General features: G+C 39.9%; 1 protein-coding gene across 1 annotated transcript in view; it reads right to left on the bottom strand.

Moving 5' to 3' along the window:
* GDPD4 (glycerophosphodiester phosphodiesterase domain containing 4) overlaps nucleotides 1-18,907 on the bottom strand; it is a 55,800-nt gene extending 36,893 nt beyond the window's left edge. Inside the window, exons 1-9 of the mRNA XM_074337077.1 lie at nucleotides 18,846-18,907; nucleotides 16,306-16,323; nucleotides 13,309-13,402; nucleotides 10,548-10,607; nucleotides 6,477-6,575; nucleotides 6,312-6,405; nucleotides 5,367-5,441; nucleotides 4,410-4,555; nucleotides 3,931-4,013 (exon numbers count right to left, since the gene is read on the bottom strand). Coding sequence (XP_074193178.1) covers nucleotides 3,931-4,013; nucleotides 4,410-4,555; nucleotides 5,367-5,441; nucleotides 6,312-6,405; nucleotides 6,477-6,575; nucleotides 10,548-10,607; nucleotides 13,309-13,402; nucleotides 16,306-16,323; nucleotides 18,846-18,907 — 731 coding nt within the window. The remainder of the gene's footprint in view (nucleotides 1-3,930; nucleotides 4,014-4,409; nucleotides 4,556-5,366; nucleotides 5,442-6,311; nucleotides 6,406-6,476; nucleotides 6,576-10,547; nucleotides 10,608-13,308; nucleotides 13,403-16,305; nucleotides 16,324-18,845) is intronic.
* Between the last annotated feature and the right edge of the window lie 430 nt (nucleotides 18,908-19,337).

The raw sequence follows: 19,337 nt of genomic DNA, 5'->3' as shown, positions 1-19,337 counted from the left end.
ATGGCCCAGGATATGGTCTATACTGATATATGTTCTGTAGAAACTTGAAAACAATGTGCCTTCTGCTGTTCTTGGTGTGAGTGTTCTAGAAATGTAACTGAGATGAGATCCTGTTGGTTGATGGTGTTGTTCAGCTATTCTTCATGTTTAATGGTTTTATGTTTAGTGATTAAACAATTTCTAAGAGAAGGATATTGTAGTCCTCAACTATAGTCATGGGTTTGTCTATTTCTCCCTTCAGTTTTGTCAATTTTTTTTTCATGTATTTTGAAGCTCTGGTCTTGGGTTCATACATATTTAGAACTTTTATGTCCTCTTGATGAATTAACTTTTTTTTATCATTATGTAATGTCCCTCTGTCTCTGGTGATTTTCTTTGTTCTGAAGTCACTTTGTCTAATATTAATATAGCCATTTCAGCTTTGATTAGAATTTGCATATTATATTTTTCCATTTTTTATTTTTAACCTTCCTATATCATTACAGTTGAGATGAATTTCTTGTAGAAAGCATATAGTTGTGTCACATTTTAAAAATCTATTCTGCTAGTCTCTTTTAATTGGTATATTTAGATCATTTATATTTAATGTATTTACTGATATGTTAGGAGTAAGTCTGCCATTTTAATATTAGTTTTATGCTTGTTCCCTCTAATTTTGCTCCTCTGTTTCCTCTTTCTGGCTTTCCTGTTGGTTATTTGAGCTTTTTTATCTATAGTGGGTTTTTTAGTATATCTCTTTGTGTAATTTTTTGGTATGGTTACCCTAGAGATTACAGTGCAGACATGCATTGCATAATGGTGTTTCAGTCAATGATGGACTCCATATACAACGTTGGCTGCATATGATTATAATGGTTTATAAGCAAAACATTTGTTTGTGATGCAGAAAGATAAGGCTGGACCTGACTAACATGCTGAATTTACTGCCTGCTCTGGGTGGTTTCAATAGACAAGGAGGCTCAGCATGCTGTCCACATGCCCTGTGCCCACCTGCAGCTGGGGCCTGGAGTTGGCCAAGGAGCATGGGGAGGAGGGGAGCCAAGATGCCCACTGCACCCCCCCGCCCCTGCCTGCCCATGCCTGCCCCTGCACACATGCATACACACACACTCGTGTGCACAAACTCACTTCCCTTCACTCAGTTTTTATTTATCTCTCTTTCCTCCCAGTCCTGTTTGTTCCTTTTCTCCCTCTCTCTCCACCTCCTTCCCCTTTCGCTTTTATTATTTCTTGTCTGGAGCTTTATCTTTCTCTGGATCTTGTTTGATCTGTGTTATCGCTTTCTCACCTCTGTCCTTCCTTCCTTCTGTCCCTTCTTCCCCCTTCCTCCTAACTTTACTCTCCCTCTCACAGCACCTCCCTCCAGAGCCCTTCTGGTCCCTCCAATGCGCATGTATGCGTGTGCATACACACGTACACATACACACACACACTTTATATTTTATATCATATTCTACTGTACTTTTTCTATTTTTAGATGTTTAGATACACAAATACTTAACATTGTGTTACAACTGCCTACAGTATTCAGTACAGTAATGCTATACATGTTTGTAGCCTAGGAACAATAAATAGGCTGTACCATATAGTTTAGTGTATAGTAGGTTATACCATCTAGGTTTGTGTAAGTGCATTCTGTGCTGTTTGCACAATGATGAAATCGCCTAATGATACATTTCTCAGAATGTATCCCCGTCATCAAATGATGTATGACTGTATATATATATCTAACTTATCACATTTTACTAGCTTCATAATTCTACAACTTCAAGTAGATTGTAGAATTATAAAATACTTTTTAGGTCCCTTTACCATACCCCCTTAATTTATTTATGATGTAGTTGTCTTAAATATATCAAAATATATTGAGACCCACATCAGACAATGTTATGATGTTTGGTTAACATCAAACATAATTTTCAAACTCTGGAGGAGGAGAATTTTCTATTTTATTTCTTTATACATTACCCTCTCCATTGTTCTTTCTTTATTCCTGATGTTCCAAGTTAACTTTTTCACCCATTTTATTGAGATATAATTAGTTTTAGGTATACAACATAATGATTTAATATACAAGGTTGGACAAATAAGTCTGCGAACTCATCCTAGAAAAAGTGCTACATACCTCACTGCTGAATATCACTACGGTCACCGATGAAATACTCCCCTTGGGAAACTATGCACCGATGCCAGCACCTAGTCTACCTTTCAAAGCAATTTTGGAACTCTTTTTCTGGAATGGCCATCACAACTGTTGTCGTATTGCCCTTGATGTCCTGAATGTCATCAAAATGTCCTCCTTTCAATATTTCCTTTATCTTTGGGTAAAGAAAGAAGTCATTGGGGGCCAGATCAGATGAGTAGGAAGGATGTTCCAATACAGTTATTTGTTTACTGGCTAAAAACTCCCTCACAGACAGTGCTGTGTGAGCTGGTGCATTGTCGTGATGCAAGAGCCATGAATTGTTGGCGAAAAGTTCAGGTCTTCTAACCTTTTCATGCAGCCTTTTCAGCACTTCCAAACAGTAAACTTGGTTAAGTGTTTGTCCAGTTGGTACAAATTCATAATGAATAATTCCTCTGATATCAAAAAAGGTTAGCAACATTATTACAACAAGTTCGCAAAGTCAATTGTCAGACCTCGTATGCATACAGTTGAATTTTTAAATCATTTCTTTTGTCTAAAGAACTTTTATTTATTTCTTATTCCTTCCATTTCTTCATTAAGACTTTGTATTTTTTTTCATTTGTTTAATGGGTGTTCATAGCAGTGTGTTGGAGACATTTTATTCTAGCTACTTGAAAATTCTTAGATAATTCCAATATCTGTTTCTCTTGATGTTAATATCTATTGATAACCTTTTCTCATTCACGTTGAGATTTTTGTAGGTTTTGGTATGATGAAAACTTTGGATTGTATCTTGGCTATTTTCAGTATTATGAGATTCTGGTTCCTATTTAAATCAATTTTAGCAGTCACCATGTTTAGGTTCAGAATACAGGTCCTGGCCCATGTTTGTGGGCTGTGGTTCAAATGCTAAATTGGTTTTAAAAGGCTTCAGTGCTTCGCTGACCATTCTCATTATGTGCTACCCAGAGGTCAATCTAAAACCTGGATGGTGTTCCAGTCCAACGTTCAGTTATGAAATCTTCTACTTTGTTGCTTCTGTCTGTTCCCATGCATGGGTTATACAAAGGTCTACCAAGGATTTTATAGACAAATTTAAAAAATCCCTTTCTCCAGCATTACAGTTCCTTATAAAATTAAACATAAAATTACCATAGATCCAGCAATTCTACTTCTTGGTATGTACACAAAAGAACTGAAATAGGACGTTGAAAAGATATTTGCACACTCAAGTTAATAGCAACATTATTCAAAATAGTCAAGAGGCGGAAGCAATCAACATGCCCACTGGTGGATGAATGGATAAGCAATTGGAGGTGGCTTTTCCTCCACTGAGGTCCCAATGTATTTGACTTATTCTTCTCTGGGAGGCACTCCTCACAAATGGTCTTATACCGTGGGTACTTGTAAATATGCCATGTCTCCTTCACTGGCTGGGAACATCTCTTAGGCAGAAGTGTATCTCACTCATTCGCCTCTCCACAGCACTCAGAGGAAGGCCTGGAATATGGTAGCTGTCCAAGAATGTTAGGTAAACAGATTGCTAGGTAGTGCCTAGGGTCAAGCATGGTTTCAACGGGGACAAATCTGCATTATGTGTGGAGACTGTACAGAATGTGTATGATCTATGAGCTTGTGATTGGGAGTACACACATGTATGATTTGTAAGGGACAAGGGGTTCATGTGTGTGTTCTGTGTGTATACGTGGCATACAAACACAGGAGAAATTCCCTAGGGCTTGTCCTCACTGCATCTTCCATGGCTTTGGCCTCATCTCCCTACGCGGTCCCTGTTTTCCTACCTTAAGTACACATCAGTCTCCAGCCCAAAGACCCCGTTTTCAACAGCTTTCTCGAAGGACATCATGGTATTCTCTGGCCCCAGCTGTGGAAAAACAGACATCAGGCGCCGTACCTCAGACTTTCTCCTCCCAACATCCCTTCTACGGTAGTAGGGGAGCTCAGTCAAAAAGCACGTTACAAAGCAGACTTGGGCTCCCTCAGCTCTTTTTTCAGAGAGCTGGCCTATATTTTCCTCTACCCAGTCTGATTCTGGGGTTCTGCTCAAGTGAGGCAATGTCACTAGGCACAGTGAAAACACAGGGACGGAGAGTTAGGTGACCTGGGTTCCAGTTCAACCTCTACAATTAACTCTATTCTTGTCATCTAAAGCCAACCCGTTTTCATTTCCAAGTGTTCCCATGGTTCTGAGGTCCCCTAATTTCATCCACACACCCGATACACACTTGTACTCACCCATGTTCATCACGCTCAGACCTACCATGGGTGCACCTCTATGTCCAAAGAAGTCTGGCCTGGGTCCCAATTTATCCTTCTCCTGAATGCAGGGAGAATAAGTCCCCAGTGGCACCAAATAGAGATATAAAATAATAATAAAAAAGGGCAATCCAACAGCCACTTGTATAGCTGAAAGAGTTGGAAGGAGGGGGAGTGAGAAAAAAAGGAAAAGAGACCCATCCCAAGCAACTAACTATCCCAAAGTAGCAGCCAGTAAATACCAAGCGCACGGGTTTCATTGATGTGTGGAATGTCTGATTTACTTTCGATTTCTGTCACATTCCCACTCACTTTCAGTGATTTGAAAGTACAGAACTATCCAAATGTAAGCATTATTATTAAGGCAGTATTACTGGGACTGCAAATTTACAACAGAATGAACTGTGCCGGCGGTGGGAAGGAAAGGGAGGTCACGTTCAGGAACACCTTCTCAGGAGGAGACTGACCAGTTCTGAGAAAGCCCTGAAGCCTGTCAAGATCAGCCGGAAACGTCCCTATACATAAGGCGGCACAGTATAGTGGAAAGGGCACTAGCTGACCAAACTCTGAGTTCAAAGCCAGACATTACCTCTCTCTAATAGTGTGACTAAGCACGTGTTGCTTAATCTCTCGGGGTCTTCAGTCTGAAAATGGGGCTATTTTGCTGCTAACTTATACCTCGCAGTTGCTAACGACAGTGTTGACTCATAATAGGTACTGAATAAATATCAGGTATTTGCTTCTCTCTCTCTCTCTCTCTCTCTCTCTCTCTCTCTCTCTCTCTCTCTCACACACACACACACACACACACACACACACACGTATCATGTCCACAGTACCTGTTATCACTAGCCTTTCCCCAACACATCATTACAGACCTCTGAGGATTTTACCCATTTGTACATTTTCCAATTACCACCTATGTTTCAATCACTTTCCACTCTAGATCTCCAGCTCTAACCTCTCAACTTTGTGAGTATACTAAATTTCTTCACTCTTCTCTCGTACCATGTCATCTTGTGTCTTCTCATTCTAGCTAAAATTTAGAAATGAAAAAGAAAAGCGTTCATTATTTTTCCCTTTATACTCTTGCCCCAAGATTTTTCCTACCATTCAGCATCCACATACACACACATACACACATGTACACACATGTATACACATGTACACACATACAATGGCAACCCTACCCATCCAGTCATTGTCTCCATCCTCACACAAGGCAGGAGGCAAACATTCCTTGTTTCAAAAACAGGAAAAAGAGAGATGTAGAAAGAAGATCCGACTGGTTTCTAGGTAAGGGTGCTGAGAGATTACTCCACTCTCAAAACAATTTCGTATACAGCTCTGATTCTCTTTTGTTTCCATGATATTAGGGCAAAGAATGGAGAGAAAACCAGTGGCAGAGGTAGCTATTTCTGTTTCTGATCTAAGTCCCCAGTGTGACAGGAACTCACAGAGGCCTGCTTGGAGTTATTACGATGTAACCAGAGATATCTGGACCAGTATAAGTTCATTTGTTGAAACTGGTAACATTTGAATACAAACCAAAAGAAGTGTGACTAGCACCATCGCTCTGGTCAAATTAAATTAAAATGGCTTCTATCCTCCACGCACCCCAATCCATGTTCAGACAGTCAATGTGTAACGACATGGAGATAATTCTGATTTTCCTAGAAGCAGACTCCCTCTTTAGAAGAAGGCCTGTTTGGTCAGGGAAATGCTCTGACAGGCCATGCGGGGTTGCGACTTTGACCACAAAGAACATGCCTGAGTAACAAGCTCAATGAATGTCAAGGAGGTATAGTGGTGGCTGCCTGCCATGCTTGTGTTTTGCTGAGTAAGAGTATGCAAGCAAAAGCCAGAGCTGAAAGGATCAGGCAAGACTCCCGCCCACATGACATACCTTCATGTTCCAAATGCATCAAGTAGAAGGCCACGGGCCAGGAAAGGATAACCATCATGGTTATGCTGCTCAGGTGGATATAGGGAGCAAAGATCTGGGAGAAAGCCAAAAGTCAGGCTGACCACATCTGAACAAATAGCGCTAGACCTATGGGATGATGCTTACCTTCAGTGAGAGTCCAAATGTCAGCCACCTGTCTTTCCAGTAAATGCTTAAAATCAACATAAAAACCATGCACACCACAATCACCAGCAGAGTCAGGATCTGGGAAAACAAAAAAATCTCCTGACTTCCAGGCCCTAGGCTTGCATTAGAACTGTCTTTGGGAATGGTATGTGTGTCCCCACAATGTCACGGACCTCATTTTCTCATCTTTTTAATGTGACCATCCTGTGAATCCCCGATATTGGATGGATCCAACCATTTACCTTCTTTGCTCCCAAGTGTTCGTTGTGTAGCATGGCTGGAAAATAATTACACAGCAACGTGGTCTGCTGCCTTTACTAGTTATCATCACCACCCTCAGCTGGGCCCCCCACATTGCTTGGTGTCTCTCACTCAGTTTCAACCAGGGCCATTACAAATATTCACTGCTTGTTGTTTTTAACTCAATACAATCATAAGTAATTATTTTGTAATTGTCTTTGCAATGTATGTTTTCCCCAAGAGACTGTAAGCTTCATGAGATCCAGGACAATATTTATGATGATGTCCTCTCTGCCCTGCAGAATGTCTGACACATAGTAAACATTCAATAAACAGTTGTTGAACAGATGAAAACTATCTGCCTGCCAGAGCACTGTATACTTCATAGAGAAAGAACGTTGAGACCAAGCAGACATAAGTTTCACTTCTTCCACTTGAAATATATAGTCATTCTACATCTGTGCAGCATTCTAGATGGGGCTCAGTTCCTTCCTTTCTATAATCTCTATATCTATTAAAATAATTGAATCCATAATTAAGCCTTCTCACAAAATAACTCCAAGCCTTGCTGGTATGAGAGGTAACTTGACCAAACATTTAAAGGAAGGAACATTTCCAATCTATAACAAACTCTTCCAGAGAATAGAGAGAGAGATATAACATTTAGTCGCCTCTCTCGTGAAGCCAACAAAACATAGACACCTAAACTCAACCAAGACATTACCAGAAAAGAACAAGTCCAGTCATGTGCCATAGTAACATTTCAGGCAACAGTCAGCCGCATATATGATGGTGGTCCCATAGATTATAAGGGAGCTGAAAACTTTCTATCGCCTGGTGACATCGTAGCCATAATTAATGCCGTAGAGCCATGCATCAGTCATAGGTTTGTGGTGATGCCGGTAAACAAACTTACTGCATTGCTAGTTAGTTGTATACAAGTACAGTGCCTTTTCTTGTTTAGATATGTTTAGATACACAAAAACTAATTATTGTGTCACAACTGCCTACGGTATTCAGCACAGTAACATGCTGTGCAGGTTTGGAGCCTATAGGAGTAATAGGTTGTAGCACAGAGCCTAGGTGTGCAATAGACTATACCATTTAGGGACGAGTAAGTGCACTCCATGATGTTCGCACAACGACAAAATAACTTCAGGATGCATTTCTCAGGACATATCCCTGTTAAGTGGCACGCGACTATATAGGCCAACCTCTCCTGTGTACATACATGCAAACATCTGAAATAGCCTATTAGCAAACTAAATGCATTACAACACAAAGTTTTAATTATCAAATCAGACTCACATTAATTTCATGTGATTCTGTGATCTTACTCCACCTTAACTAATGATTGAAAAAGTGCAGGCAATTATAAGGTAAAAATAAAACATTTTCCCTTGGAGAAATCTGATCCTGTCAAATGCCGCTACTCATAAAAAGTTCTTTCCTTCCCTGTATTAGGATATGTTCTGTCTGATCTTGGACTTAAAATGAGAGGTGTACTCTGAGCAAATATGTGGAAACATTGCTTCAAAGATGGAATATTTATCGTTCTGGAGCATCTGTATCATATATCCCATTAATTATACAACTCCAGCCAGCCATGTCTCCCATCCTACAAAGCTGTAATTTCCAGGTTTCTTTACAATAAGCAACCCAGATATTCCAGGTTATATCCTGCTAGAAGTTTTCATAGATAAGGACTCTCATTATCTTTGGCTAATAAATATCTTTTGTGTATTCTCCAGGAGTTTTGACTGAGATCATTCATTCCTCTCTGAGCATTCCTAGGTAGAAGGGGAATAGGTTATAGGCCTGGTGCTAACCCTTTCCTTCCAGGTTTACTCTGAGTACACTAAAACTAAAACTCCAAGCCCTACAGAATCTCCCTTGCTCATAGAAGCAGACTCTCCTCCAAAGTTTTATAAGCCTAGTCCTCATGGTTTGAAGGCCCAACCAAGGTAGTTACCTTCCAAGGAAATCCAACCCGTCTCATACTCCATCTCCATTACCTCTCATTGCCAGCACACTTGTAACTGGAATGAGATCCCAGAATGCCTCAAGAAATGAAGGCTTTGTTAATTTATTTTAACAAAAACCATGTAGACTATGTGTGGGAATGGATCCTAACAGTGCCACACGAGGAGAAAAAACCAGAAGAATAATTTTAGATCGGGCTAAATTTATTGATATATGTGCACCTACTAGAGCTTCTGAATTCAGTATACCATAATCCAGATGGTCCAGATGAATCTTAAATTGGTTCTAATTGTTTCTTTGGTTATTTGAAACCTTGGCTCAATAGTGGCTTATGCTGAATGAAATTGGGATGTCAACAATTTATTGGTGTTATATAGAACATATCCAAACATTTAGTGAAAAATGTTTGCTGGAACGCTATCACCAACGATAAGCTAACCACTCCCTATCATGTTCTATAGGAGGTCTCAGAGGACATTTAAAAATACACTGGTGGGGAAAGTGTCGGCATCCATGAAAAAAAGCACTGTAGTAGCTATCCTCTATGCCTGAATAAAGGTGAGGGATGCTGCCACTGGAATTGGCTTCCTGATTTCAAAGGCAACGATGAGATCCTGCTGCGGCAGAGGCCATGTAGCAGCAGAGGCAAGATAAGCATGGATTCTACAATAGGGACACGCCTGGAATGGTTATCAGAATGGTTTATCCCACTGGGATTCTTTGTGGTGACTAACTGATCATGGTGTCCCAACTCAAAAATAGATGGTCTCAATAACACCTATTTGTTCACTTCTAAATCAACATTCTTTCCATAGAAGATCTTATGACTTCAATTTCCATCCATTCTAATAACTCTCAAATTTGTATGTCCAGCTCCTATGTCTCATTTGACTAAGAAGAGAAACTTAAGGGGAATACTTGGAGAGTTTGACATGTTCCTGGCTGTGAGGAAACACAAGGTGAGGTATCAAACCCAGCCTGAAACAGTCTATAAATAAGCAAGAGGCGGGAGCTGCTCAAGCCCAAGGCAGAACGAAGTGAGGGAGGCTACGTGGGAAACGAGCTACATGTTCACAGACAGTGGGGCAAAGATGCCTCCTTTCTGGGAACCAGATACGGATACTTTAGATCTTTAAAAAGATCTAAACTAATGGACTTCAGGGTGTATAGGAAGACAAGCACTGACTCCACCGAGAGAGCTGCAGTCCAGGTTCTCAGCAGAAGGGTCTCTGAAAACACACAGAGCAAAAGCCCGTGGGGAAAACAGTCAACGACTGTGCATTTACCTGGCCCTGATGGCATCAACCCCAAGTGACCCTCTTGGCCTTCCTTGCAGGACTGTGTTCTTTCATCCTATCTCCTGTTCCCCTGAGCACGCCTTTGGTGGAAGAGAGGTAAAAGGAGCATCTCGCTCTCCCCACCAGTGCAGGCTTCCAGGCCAGGGTCAGGCCCGAATGGAGTGGGGGAAGTCGGATAGAGTTGGAGTTTGGGTTACAATGAACGAAAATTTGTAATGACTGAAACGAGTCTTCTTGTGACTATAAAGCGTTGGGATAGTAATGGAGTTGGCCTGTGACTATTGGGATGGGAAGAACAGAGTCACAGAGTAAGTTTGATAAAGAGCAGTGAGAAAAAATAGATTGGAGCTCCTTTAGTAAATCAGTTGCATCTGTTAGAAATCTAATGATTTCAATTAAAACAGTGTAAATAGATATCTTCTTTCTCAAGGGAACATTGAAGGAAGTGTGACTCTGTCCTTAACACTGAGCGCCAAAGCGAACATTCAGTCCCGGTCTAAGGTCTCCTGTGAAGAGTCAGATGTCCTACCTTATGACACCAGTGCAGGTGTAGTTCATTCCCTTCCCAGATCAACAAAAATCCAAGTACCTGAAAAAGCAAAGAAGGAAAAGGAGGGTATTTTGAAATCACCGAGTTGCAGCCCACAGCACTGTTCTGAAGTCAACACGACATTTGCTACGTTCACTTCTTGCTGTACTCACACCTTTCGGTCTCTAGAAGTTTGCTACGCTGCTCCTCTGCTTGAAAAGCTCCTCCGCCCCAGGCCACTGACCCTTCAAAGCCTATTCATACGTTACCTCCTATTTGTATCTTTCACCAGCACCTCCAACAAGAATTAATTATCCTTTCTGGCATTTCTTCACAGCCACCACACTGATGTCCTTCCTGAGTTGCCACCAATTTCTTTTCCCTGCGATGGGGCTTATTTCTGGTACTACTAGACCCATTTGTGAGAGAGTACAGGTCAGGGCCAGCCCTTCCAAGGGTCATGGAGAAGCTCTTTCTTGAGAAACCAGTATTGTTGTTACAATTGTTGACCATTGTTAGTAACACCAGTATTTAGCCAATAAATCTTAGTCAGATTTGAATGTAAATCTAGCCAGTCACCAAGTCAATGTGGAGAAGAAAACTGAAAAACTGGAGTCAGATGTTTGGGATATTACTGAGAGTTGGAATGTATATGGATGGCACTCACCTTTCTTATCAAAATAATTAATGTATATTATTTCATTTCTTCTTTACCCAGGCCTATATAATACCATTGTCTTAAATGATATTCCCATTTTCGTTTGAAAGAAATTAAACTGAGTCTCAGAAGAGTTATACGACTTGACCAAGGTTACAAAGTAACCTAAAGAAAGAGGTGGAAATAGAACCCAGGTCTCCCTCTTTGCTCACTATTGTTGCCATTGCATGTATTCAATCAAAGGGAGGGAAAGGAGGAAGTTTGTTAAAATGTGTGTCTTACTGAGCAGCAGAACTCACTCCCAGCTTAGAAGTGAAAGCTTTTCATGTTTATTGTGTAAGAAAGCAGTACAATTCAGTGGCCAGAGCCTGGCCCAGAGCACATCCCTCACTGCATTGTCCCCACTATAAAGTTGTGTCTAACTGTGTCTCTGCCTAGTCACCCTCCATGCCACAACTTCCAGGATGACTTTCCTAAAACATTAACCTGATTTCTACTAAATGTCTTAACCTTACTTTCCAGGCCTTCCAAAAGCTGTCACAACCCTATCTTTTTAGCCATGTTCCCTATTATTCTTCATTATGCCCCACATGCTAACAGAACTGACCTTTCCCTATGATATTTTCATACCCCATATTTTTCTATTTGCCAACTTTGTCATGATGTTCCCTCAGCCTGGAATGTTCTTCCCCATCCCTATACACAAGTCCAAATTCAATATCCCTTTACGATCCCACTCCAGTGCCACCTCTTCCAAGAAGCCTTACTTAATCCTGTTGGTGGAAGTCACCTCTTTGTTCTCAGAATCCATGCAGAACTTTATTTAGGACTTGCTGTAACAATTACAATGGTCTGTCGTGTTAGTTATTTTTGCCTATGCCATAGACAGTTGCGATACTGGATTTTAAGCGACTATTATGACTCATTGATTTAAGAGACTATGCAAATTTACATTTTATACATATCACTTTGAAGTGCCCTGCATGAAAACATAAATTGCTTATGTTTTGTTGATCTCTGTATACTCAGTATTTATCACACTTAATGATTAACAAATTTTGTTGAAAAAAATTAATGCAAATGGCAACTGATTTGGGGGTTGGGTTCTTCTGTATCAGACAGGCAATTAGTGGAGACAAGGAATCATGAAATAAGAGACCAACATATATGCCCTATGTATAAGTGGTCACTGAAAAACTCCAATTACCTAAAAGTTATTCTCCCATAAGCTCTTTCCTTCCACGGACTTTTCTGTCTTGCCTGGCCTGAATTTCTCTCCCTACCTGTAACAACAGAGGTAGGGTCATTACTGCCAGAAGACTTTTGCTAAAATGTAATTTGCACCTGGACTAGCAGACTAGCATTTCTGCATTGTAACAGATTTAAAAAAAACTACCGTGTTTCCCCAAAAATGGTCAGACAATCAGCTCTAATGCAGCTTTTGAAGCAAAAATTAATTTAAGACCCAGTATTATGTTATGTTATGTTATGTTTTATGTTATGTTATGTCATGTCATGTTATGTTGTTATGTTATTACATTAGACCCGGTCTTATAGTAAAATAAGACCTAGTCTTATATTAGATTAGACCCGGTCTTATATTATAGTAAAATAAGACAGGTTCTTATATTAATTTTTGCTCCAAAAGACACATTAGAGCTGATTGTCCAGCTAGGTCTTATTTTCAGGGAAACATGGTAGTTAATTTGTAAGGCCCAGAAAGATTGATTCTCAGGAGATGGGCTATGAAATGAGGTAGTCCAATGTGTAAAGGTACTGCTAATGCAAAACTGTGGGTGTCCAAAATAACATTGTTGAGTGAACCATAAAATAGGTTACGAAACAGGGAACAGAAGAATGATGTTCTGCCACTCTTTCAAAGGGTCAAAGTGATGAAATGCATCCTTTAATAGCACAAGTCTTTTTTCTCCATTTATCCTTCATGCCTAAAATTCAAGCAGCTAATATAAACCCCAACTCTGCTAACAGAAGAGTGATCTTCAAGTCTGTGGGCTCCCAGCACCAACTGACCACCACACCATAGACAGTAGCTTTGTGAAGCCACTCAGGAAGGGAGTGGGAGAAATGGGAAACATTACTCACCAACAGCAATGAAGAGTAGGCAGTCAGAATCCCAAATAAACTCAGCAAAAGAAGGGACCAGAAGAACCAGAATCCTGTGCCTAGATAAACAACCCTGCAAGAAAGGTGTTGCAATCCTTAAAATATAGCAGGAAATAGTAGTAGCATCTGTGTCAAAGATGGGAGACAAGATTGAAGTAGATGAGGCATAAGAAATCAGAGGGAGATAAGAAAAGCAATTTGGGAACAAATCTGTGAAGAGTTTTGGGGACAGTCAGTTAAGAGCTTTAACTTTGTGCTACAGGCAATTGGGTACTTTAATGGGGGTTCTCTATAAGTGGTATGGTATTTTAATGTTATTTAGAATATATACTAAAAAAATTATGTATGCTTTAAAAAAGCAGTATAATAATACAGAAATTTTGAAATGCCGACAGAGAACAAGTCACCCATAAGTTCACTGCCTTAATAAAAGGAATATTTTCCATTTTGGTAAGTTCCTTGTCAATGCGCATGTATATTTTCTTACATAATTGCAGTTATTGGCACCATACTAATTGCTCTGTTCTGCATAAGAGATTTGGGCCCTTAAACACTCCCGATGAGTTCTTTTCCTCAAGTATTTTATGAGAGAAAATTGCAAATGATTTGCTGTACTTGATCTAGGTATCACATGTCAAATAATTTAGACTCTTCATTTCAAAATAATAGAAATTACCTCCTCTCTATATAAAACCTGGAGAAATTATATTTTAACAATATATAGATGAGTGAACATATAAGCACATTAAAAAGAAAAAAGAAAATTCTCTTTAGTCAGGGGCTATCAGACACACCAAGAAGAAAGAAACAGGTAAATGGTCATCCTAGTGACAGCTATTCCAGATCAAGTGTATTCTGTAGGAGATGACATCATAACCTGGAATCAGAAAACAAGTAAGGAATGTCAACAAATGAACAGAATGAAGCCAAATTAATAGGATAACTTGCACCCAAAAAATGTAATTCATAAAACCACAAAATATATATTTATGATCTTCAGAACTTCCAGTCAATATGACAGAGTAGGTAATCAAAGTGCTTACTTCCTCCCACCGCATCAAAATTAAAACTATAGAACAATCACCTTGAGAATCATCTGAAGACTAGCTGAACAGAACTCCTATAACTAAGGATAAAAAGAAGTCATGTCAACACTGGTAGCAGGGGTGGTCCCACACCCACATGTAGAGGTTAAGAATCAGAAGGAATATCTCTGTTATGGAGGTCCCTCCTGAGGAGCAAGGGGTCCCAGCCACACACTGGGCTCCCCAGCCAGGAGCACCAGGAAGAGAAGTCCTCACAACAACTGGCTGCGAAAATCAGCAAGATTGCATCCAGTGAGACGGATGGCTGCAGTACACCCACGTGTCCTCCTAAAGGGCCCGAGCACAGATTCACTCACTCATAAACTCAACCTAACCTCCAGAGAAGAGACAGCAGCTCGAAAATTGCCAAGACATATGGGGAGAAACTGAATTTCCTGGTTTCAGGCTGAGGGCAAGAGGGGCAGCTCTCTGTGATTAAAATGCCCACAGGTGCCATTGTTCCTTTGCTAGGTCATCCTCCTACAAGTCAGCAGGTGAAGGCGGGCAACAAATCTGAGTCTCCATTAACCTGGCTAACAAGACTCTGACCCAACCATGGTGATTCTCTGAGACCAGACCCCACCCAATTCACAGGCACAGCTAAAGCTCAGTCAGAGGCTAATCCACATAAGCAGGTGGCCAGTCCCATGCTGCAGACATTCCTAAAATCTCATGAGTCCACAAACCCAAAAAAAGCAGTGGCTGGCCTCAGTGTGCTCTGTACCTCTTGCTAAGCAGCCTCAAGCCCAGCACTAGTGGACTCTGGCCTCAGTTCACAGCTTAACCACTCCCAGGTGCCTCCAAATCCAGAACAAGCAGCTAGCAACTGGTGATTATTCAGTAGCTCCTAAAACATGGCCCCAGAGCAGACAGGGCCCAGGCAGCAGCTAACTTTGGCCTTCATTGGAGACCCTACCCAAAGGCCCCAGAAACAACACACCTGGTGGCTGGCTTCAGACCACACCAGAGCACCATACTATTAGTGCCACAAATGACACACCCAAAGGGAAGACTAGGCAGACACTAGAGCCCCACTCTAAGGGGTCAGGCCCCACACTACAGCTCATCTGCTGTAGTCACAGCCAGTCAACCTAAGGATCAGTACCACCCACTATGTGTTAACAGCAATCAATGATCAACTACAACAGGAGGTCGTGCACAATCCACACGAAGAACAAACCTGGAGCACCTGGCTCAGGGAACCAGGGAGACTGTGCCACAGGGGCCATAGGACACCTTCTACATTTAAGGCCACCCAGCCAAGATGGGGAGAAAAAGCAAATCTACCGAATATGTAGAAACAAACACAGGGAGGCAGCCAAAATAAGGAGATAAAGAAGCATGTCCCAAATGAAAAAACAGGACAAAACTCAGAAATAGAACTAAAGAAAATAGAGCCAAATAATCTACCAGGTACAGAGTTCAAAACACTTTATAAGGATGCTCACTGAACTTATGGGGAAGAATAGATGATCTCAGTGAGAACTTAACAAAGAGATAGGCAACATGAAAAAGGAGATGGAAAACATAAAAAGAATCAGTCAGAAATGAAGAATGTAATAACTGAAATGAAGACCACATTATTAGATGAAATGAACAGCAGATTAGATGAAGGAGAGAATCAAATCAGTGATTTGGAGGACAAGTTCGTGGAAAATACCCAATCAGAACAGCAAAACAAAAATAGTTTAAGGGACCTCTGGGGATAACATCAAGCATAACAAAATTCACATCATAGGGATACCAGAAGGAAAAGAGAAAGAAGGGATTGAAAACCTATTTGAAGAAATAATGATGGAAAACTTCCCTAACATGGCAAAGGAAGCATACATACAAGTCCAAGAAGTGCAGAGTCCTAAACAAAATGAACCCAAAGGGCCCACAACAAGACATATCATAATTAAAATGCCTAAGGTTAAAGACAGAGAATCTTAAAAGTGGAAAGAAAAATAGCAGTTAGTTATGTATAAGGGAGTTCCCATAAGACTGTCAGCTGATTTCTCAACAGAAACTTGCAGACCAGAAGAGATTACCACAAAATATTCAAAGTGATGAAAAGCGAGGACATATAATCAAGATTACATTACTCAGCAAAGCTATCATTTAGAATTAAAGGACAGATAAGGAGCTTCCCAGACAAGAAAAAGCTGAAGGAGTTCATCACCATCAAACCAGTATTACAAAAAAAGTTAAAGGAACTTCTTTAAGAAAGAGAAGAAAAAATTAAATATATGAATAAGAAAATATTGCAAAGAAAAAAAATTCTCATTGACAAAGGCAAACACATAATAAAAGCAGTAGATCCACCAACACTGAAGCTAGTATAAAAGTTAAAAGGCAAAAGTGGGAAGATTGTGTGTCATTACAATAAATTTAGGTATACACATGAACACACATACATACAAAAGAAGTAAAAAATTATGACAAAAAAATAAACATAGAGGGGGTATGAGTAAAAATGGTAGTGATTTTTTAATGTGTTTGAACTTAAGTGACCATCAACTTAAAATAGGCTGCTGTAAACACAGCTTGTTATATATGAAGCACATGGTAACCATAAACCAAAAATCTACAAGAGCTATATAAGAAATAAAGAGAAAGAAATCCAAATATAACACTACAGAAAGGCATCAACATACAAGAGAAGAGAGCAAGAGAATAAGAAAAAAAGAGAACTACAAAAACAGTAAAATAGCAATAACTACATACTTATCAATAATTACATTAAATGTAAATGGAGTAAAGGCTCCAACCAAAAAAAAACCACAAATGGATAAAGAATATGGGGTCCATACATCCAATGGAATATTAGGCGGCCATAAAAAAGAATGAAATTTTACCACTTAAAAAACACGGATGGTCCTAGTGAAATAAGGCAGACAGAGAATGACAAATACTGTATGATTTCACTTGTATGTGGAATATAAAGAACAAACTAAATGAACAGACAAAACAGAAGAAGACTCATAGATACAGAGAACAAACTGATGGTTGCCAGATGGAACGGGGGTTGGGAGATTGGGTGAAAAAAGTGAAGGAATTAAGAAGTACAAATTGGCAGTCACAAAATAGTCACGGGGATGTAAAGTACAGTATGGGAAATACAGTCAATAATAACTATATAGTGTCAGATGGGTGCAAGACATTCGTAAGTTATGTAAATGTCTAACCACTATGCTGTACACCTGAAAATAATATACTATTGAAAGTAAACTATAATTTAAAAATTTTTTTAAAGATCTTTACAAATATAAAGGAAGGACTCACACATAACAGGAATTGGATGTTTTTAACACAAGCACAGTGATTATCAAAACAATCAGAGATCTTGAAAATAAGACAGAAATTGGGCTGAATAGCAGTCTAGATACAGCCAAAATAATTCATCAAACAGCCTAAACAGGTAGTGATGACTTTGCTTTCCAAGGAAGGAAAGAAAGTTAATGTTTGCCATTTATTGGTGCTTTTGTCTTTTCTAATAATTTCCGGCTACGTTACATTTTTTCACTCCCTTTCAACCTAAAAGGTCTTCTTTTGTGTATTCAATCACATGAAATTTTACTATTAGTTTAATTCAGCTCAAAACTCACTAAACGCTAGTGGAGCTCTCAAAGGAAGATTTTTTTTTTTTCTCTCTTTTTCTCTCTCCTTTTTCTACTTCTTCCTGGTTCATTCACCTGCCCTCATTCTTGGCGGTGGTGATGGTGTAACAAAAAGAAATGAGAAGAATGAAAATGAATGTGCTTAAGTAAATGCCCAGACCAAATGCAGTGGGAATTGAAAAAGGGTCTTTCACAGTTATCCCTTCTTTAAACTAGGAACATACAGCTGCTGATGGCTATACAACAGGCTCATTCTACATGGATTGTCCAACTTAAGCTTCTTCTGAGTTAGTATTTTCAAGTAGTTTTCTCTCTGCTCTGGGCCAATATTTTATATCCTTAGGAGCATAATCACACCCCCATTTTAAATACAGGCCTTCTCATTCAACTGAGAGAGCCTCTGTGGGGGCAACCTCCTCATCTAAATCCACATTCTTTGTACTCATGTTTAAAGAAATCTTCCAGGACCCCTTCCCTACTTCCCATAGCTGCAAGGTACAGCTCTCTTGCATCTTCTCCCAATATATACCCTACATAACACGATGCTTTATATTAGCACCACCAATTGTCAGCTGACAGTAACGCTGAAAAAAAAAAAGAAAAAGAAAAAGAAAAACACTTGTGGTGAGGCATTGGGAACTTTCAAATAGCAAGGACTGAGAAGACAAGTCTAACCGCAGAACACACTTCGCGGGAGGGGGGAAAGGAGAAGTGACAGTTACCCCATCAAAAGTTCTGCTCTACCTCTCCTTATCTAAGGGGAACAACTAGAAAAGTTGGACAAAATTTCTTTTAACATTTAAATGAAGGAATCAGAAAGCCAACTGGCAGTGAGGAGCTATCGATCCAAGATCCAAATAGTAAAAGAAATCCAGAGACATCACTTGGCATTTGGGATAATTTCTCTCTAGAAGTGGCTGAGACACAGGAAGGAGGGGGTTCTGTATCTTGCAGCAGTAGCAGGACAAGAGGGGAGAAGAATAATCTGATAAACACTATAAAATTGATTTGGGACCTTCCAGGGGTACATCCTAGGAGTAAGCACGAACTAGAGACAGACTCTTTTGGGGAACCGAATCCTAGCTTTGAACCATTTAAACATGTGAAAATGGACTAAGGTGACTAGGATTTGCTAATACCCCTAGTTACCTGCCAGAATAACTCTCTGAGAAGACATAACATACTTCAAGGTCTCATATTACCCATACGACATTTTATATACAATGTCTGGTGCTTGAGCAAAAACAATGAGGCACGCTAGGAGAGGAGACCACATTAATGAACGCCAAAAGAAACAATGGACAACATAAAAAGATTGTCA

Source organism: Rhinolophus sinicus, linkage group LG06 (genome assembly GCF_036562045.2).
Source record: "Rhinolophus sinicus isolate RSC01 linkage group LG06, ASM3656204v1, whole genome shotgun sequence".
In the NCBI taxonomy this organism is placed as follows: domain Eukaryota; kingdom Metazoa; phylum Chordata; class Mammalia; order Chiroptera; family Rhinolophidae; genus Rhinolophus; species Rhinolophus sinicus.
Note: the sequence above shows the minus strand (reverse complement) of the source record. Positions and strands in the feature narration are given on the sequence as shown.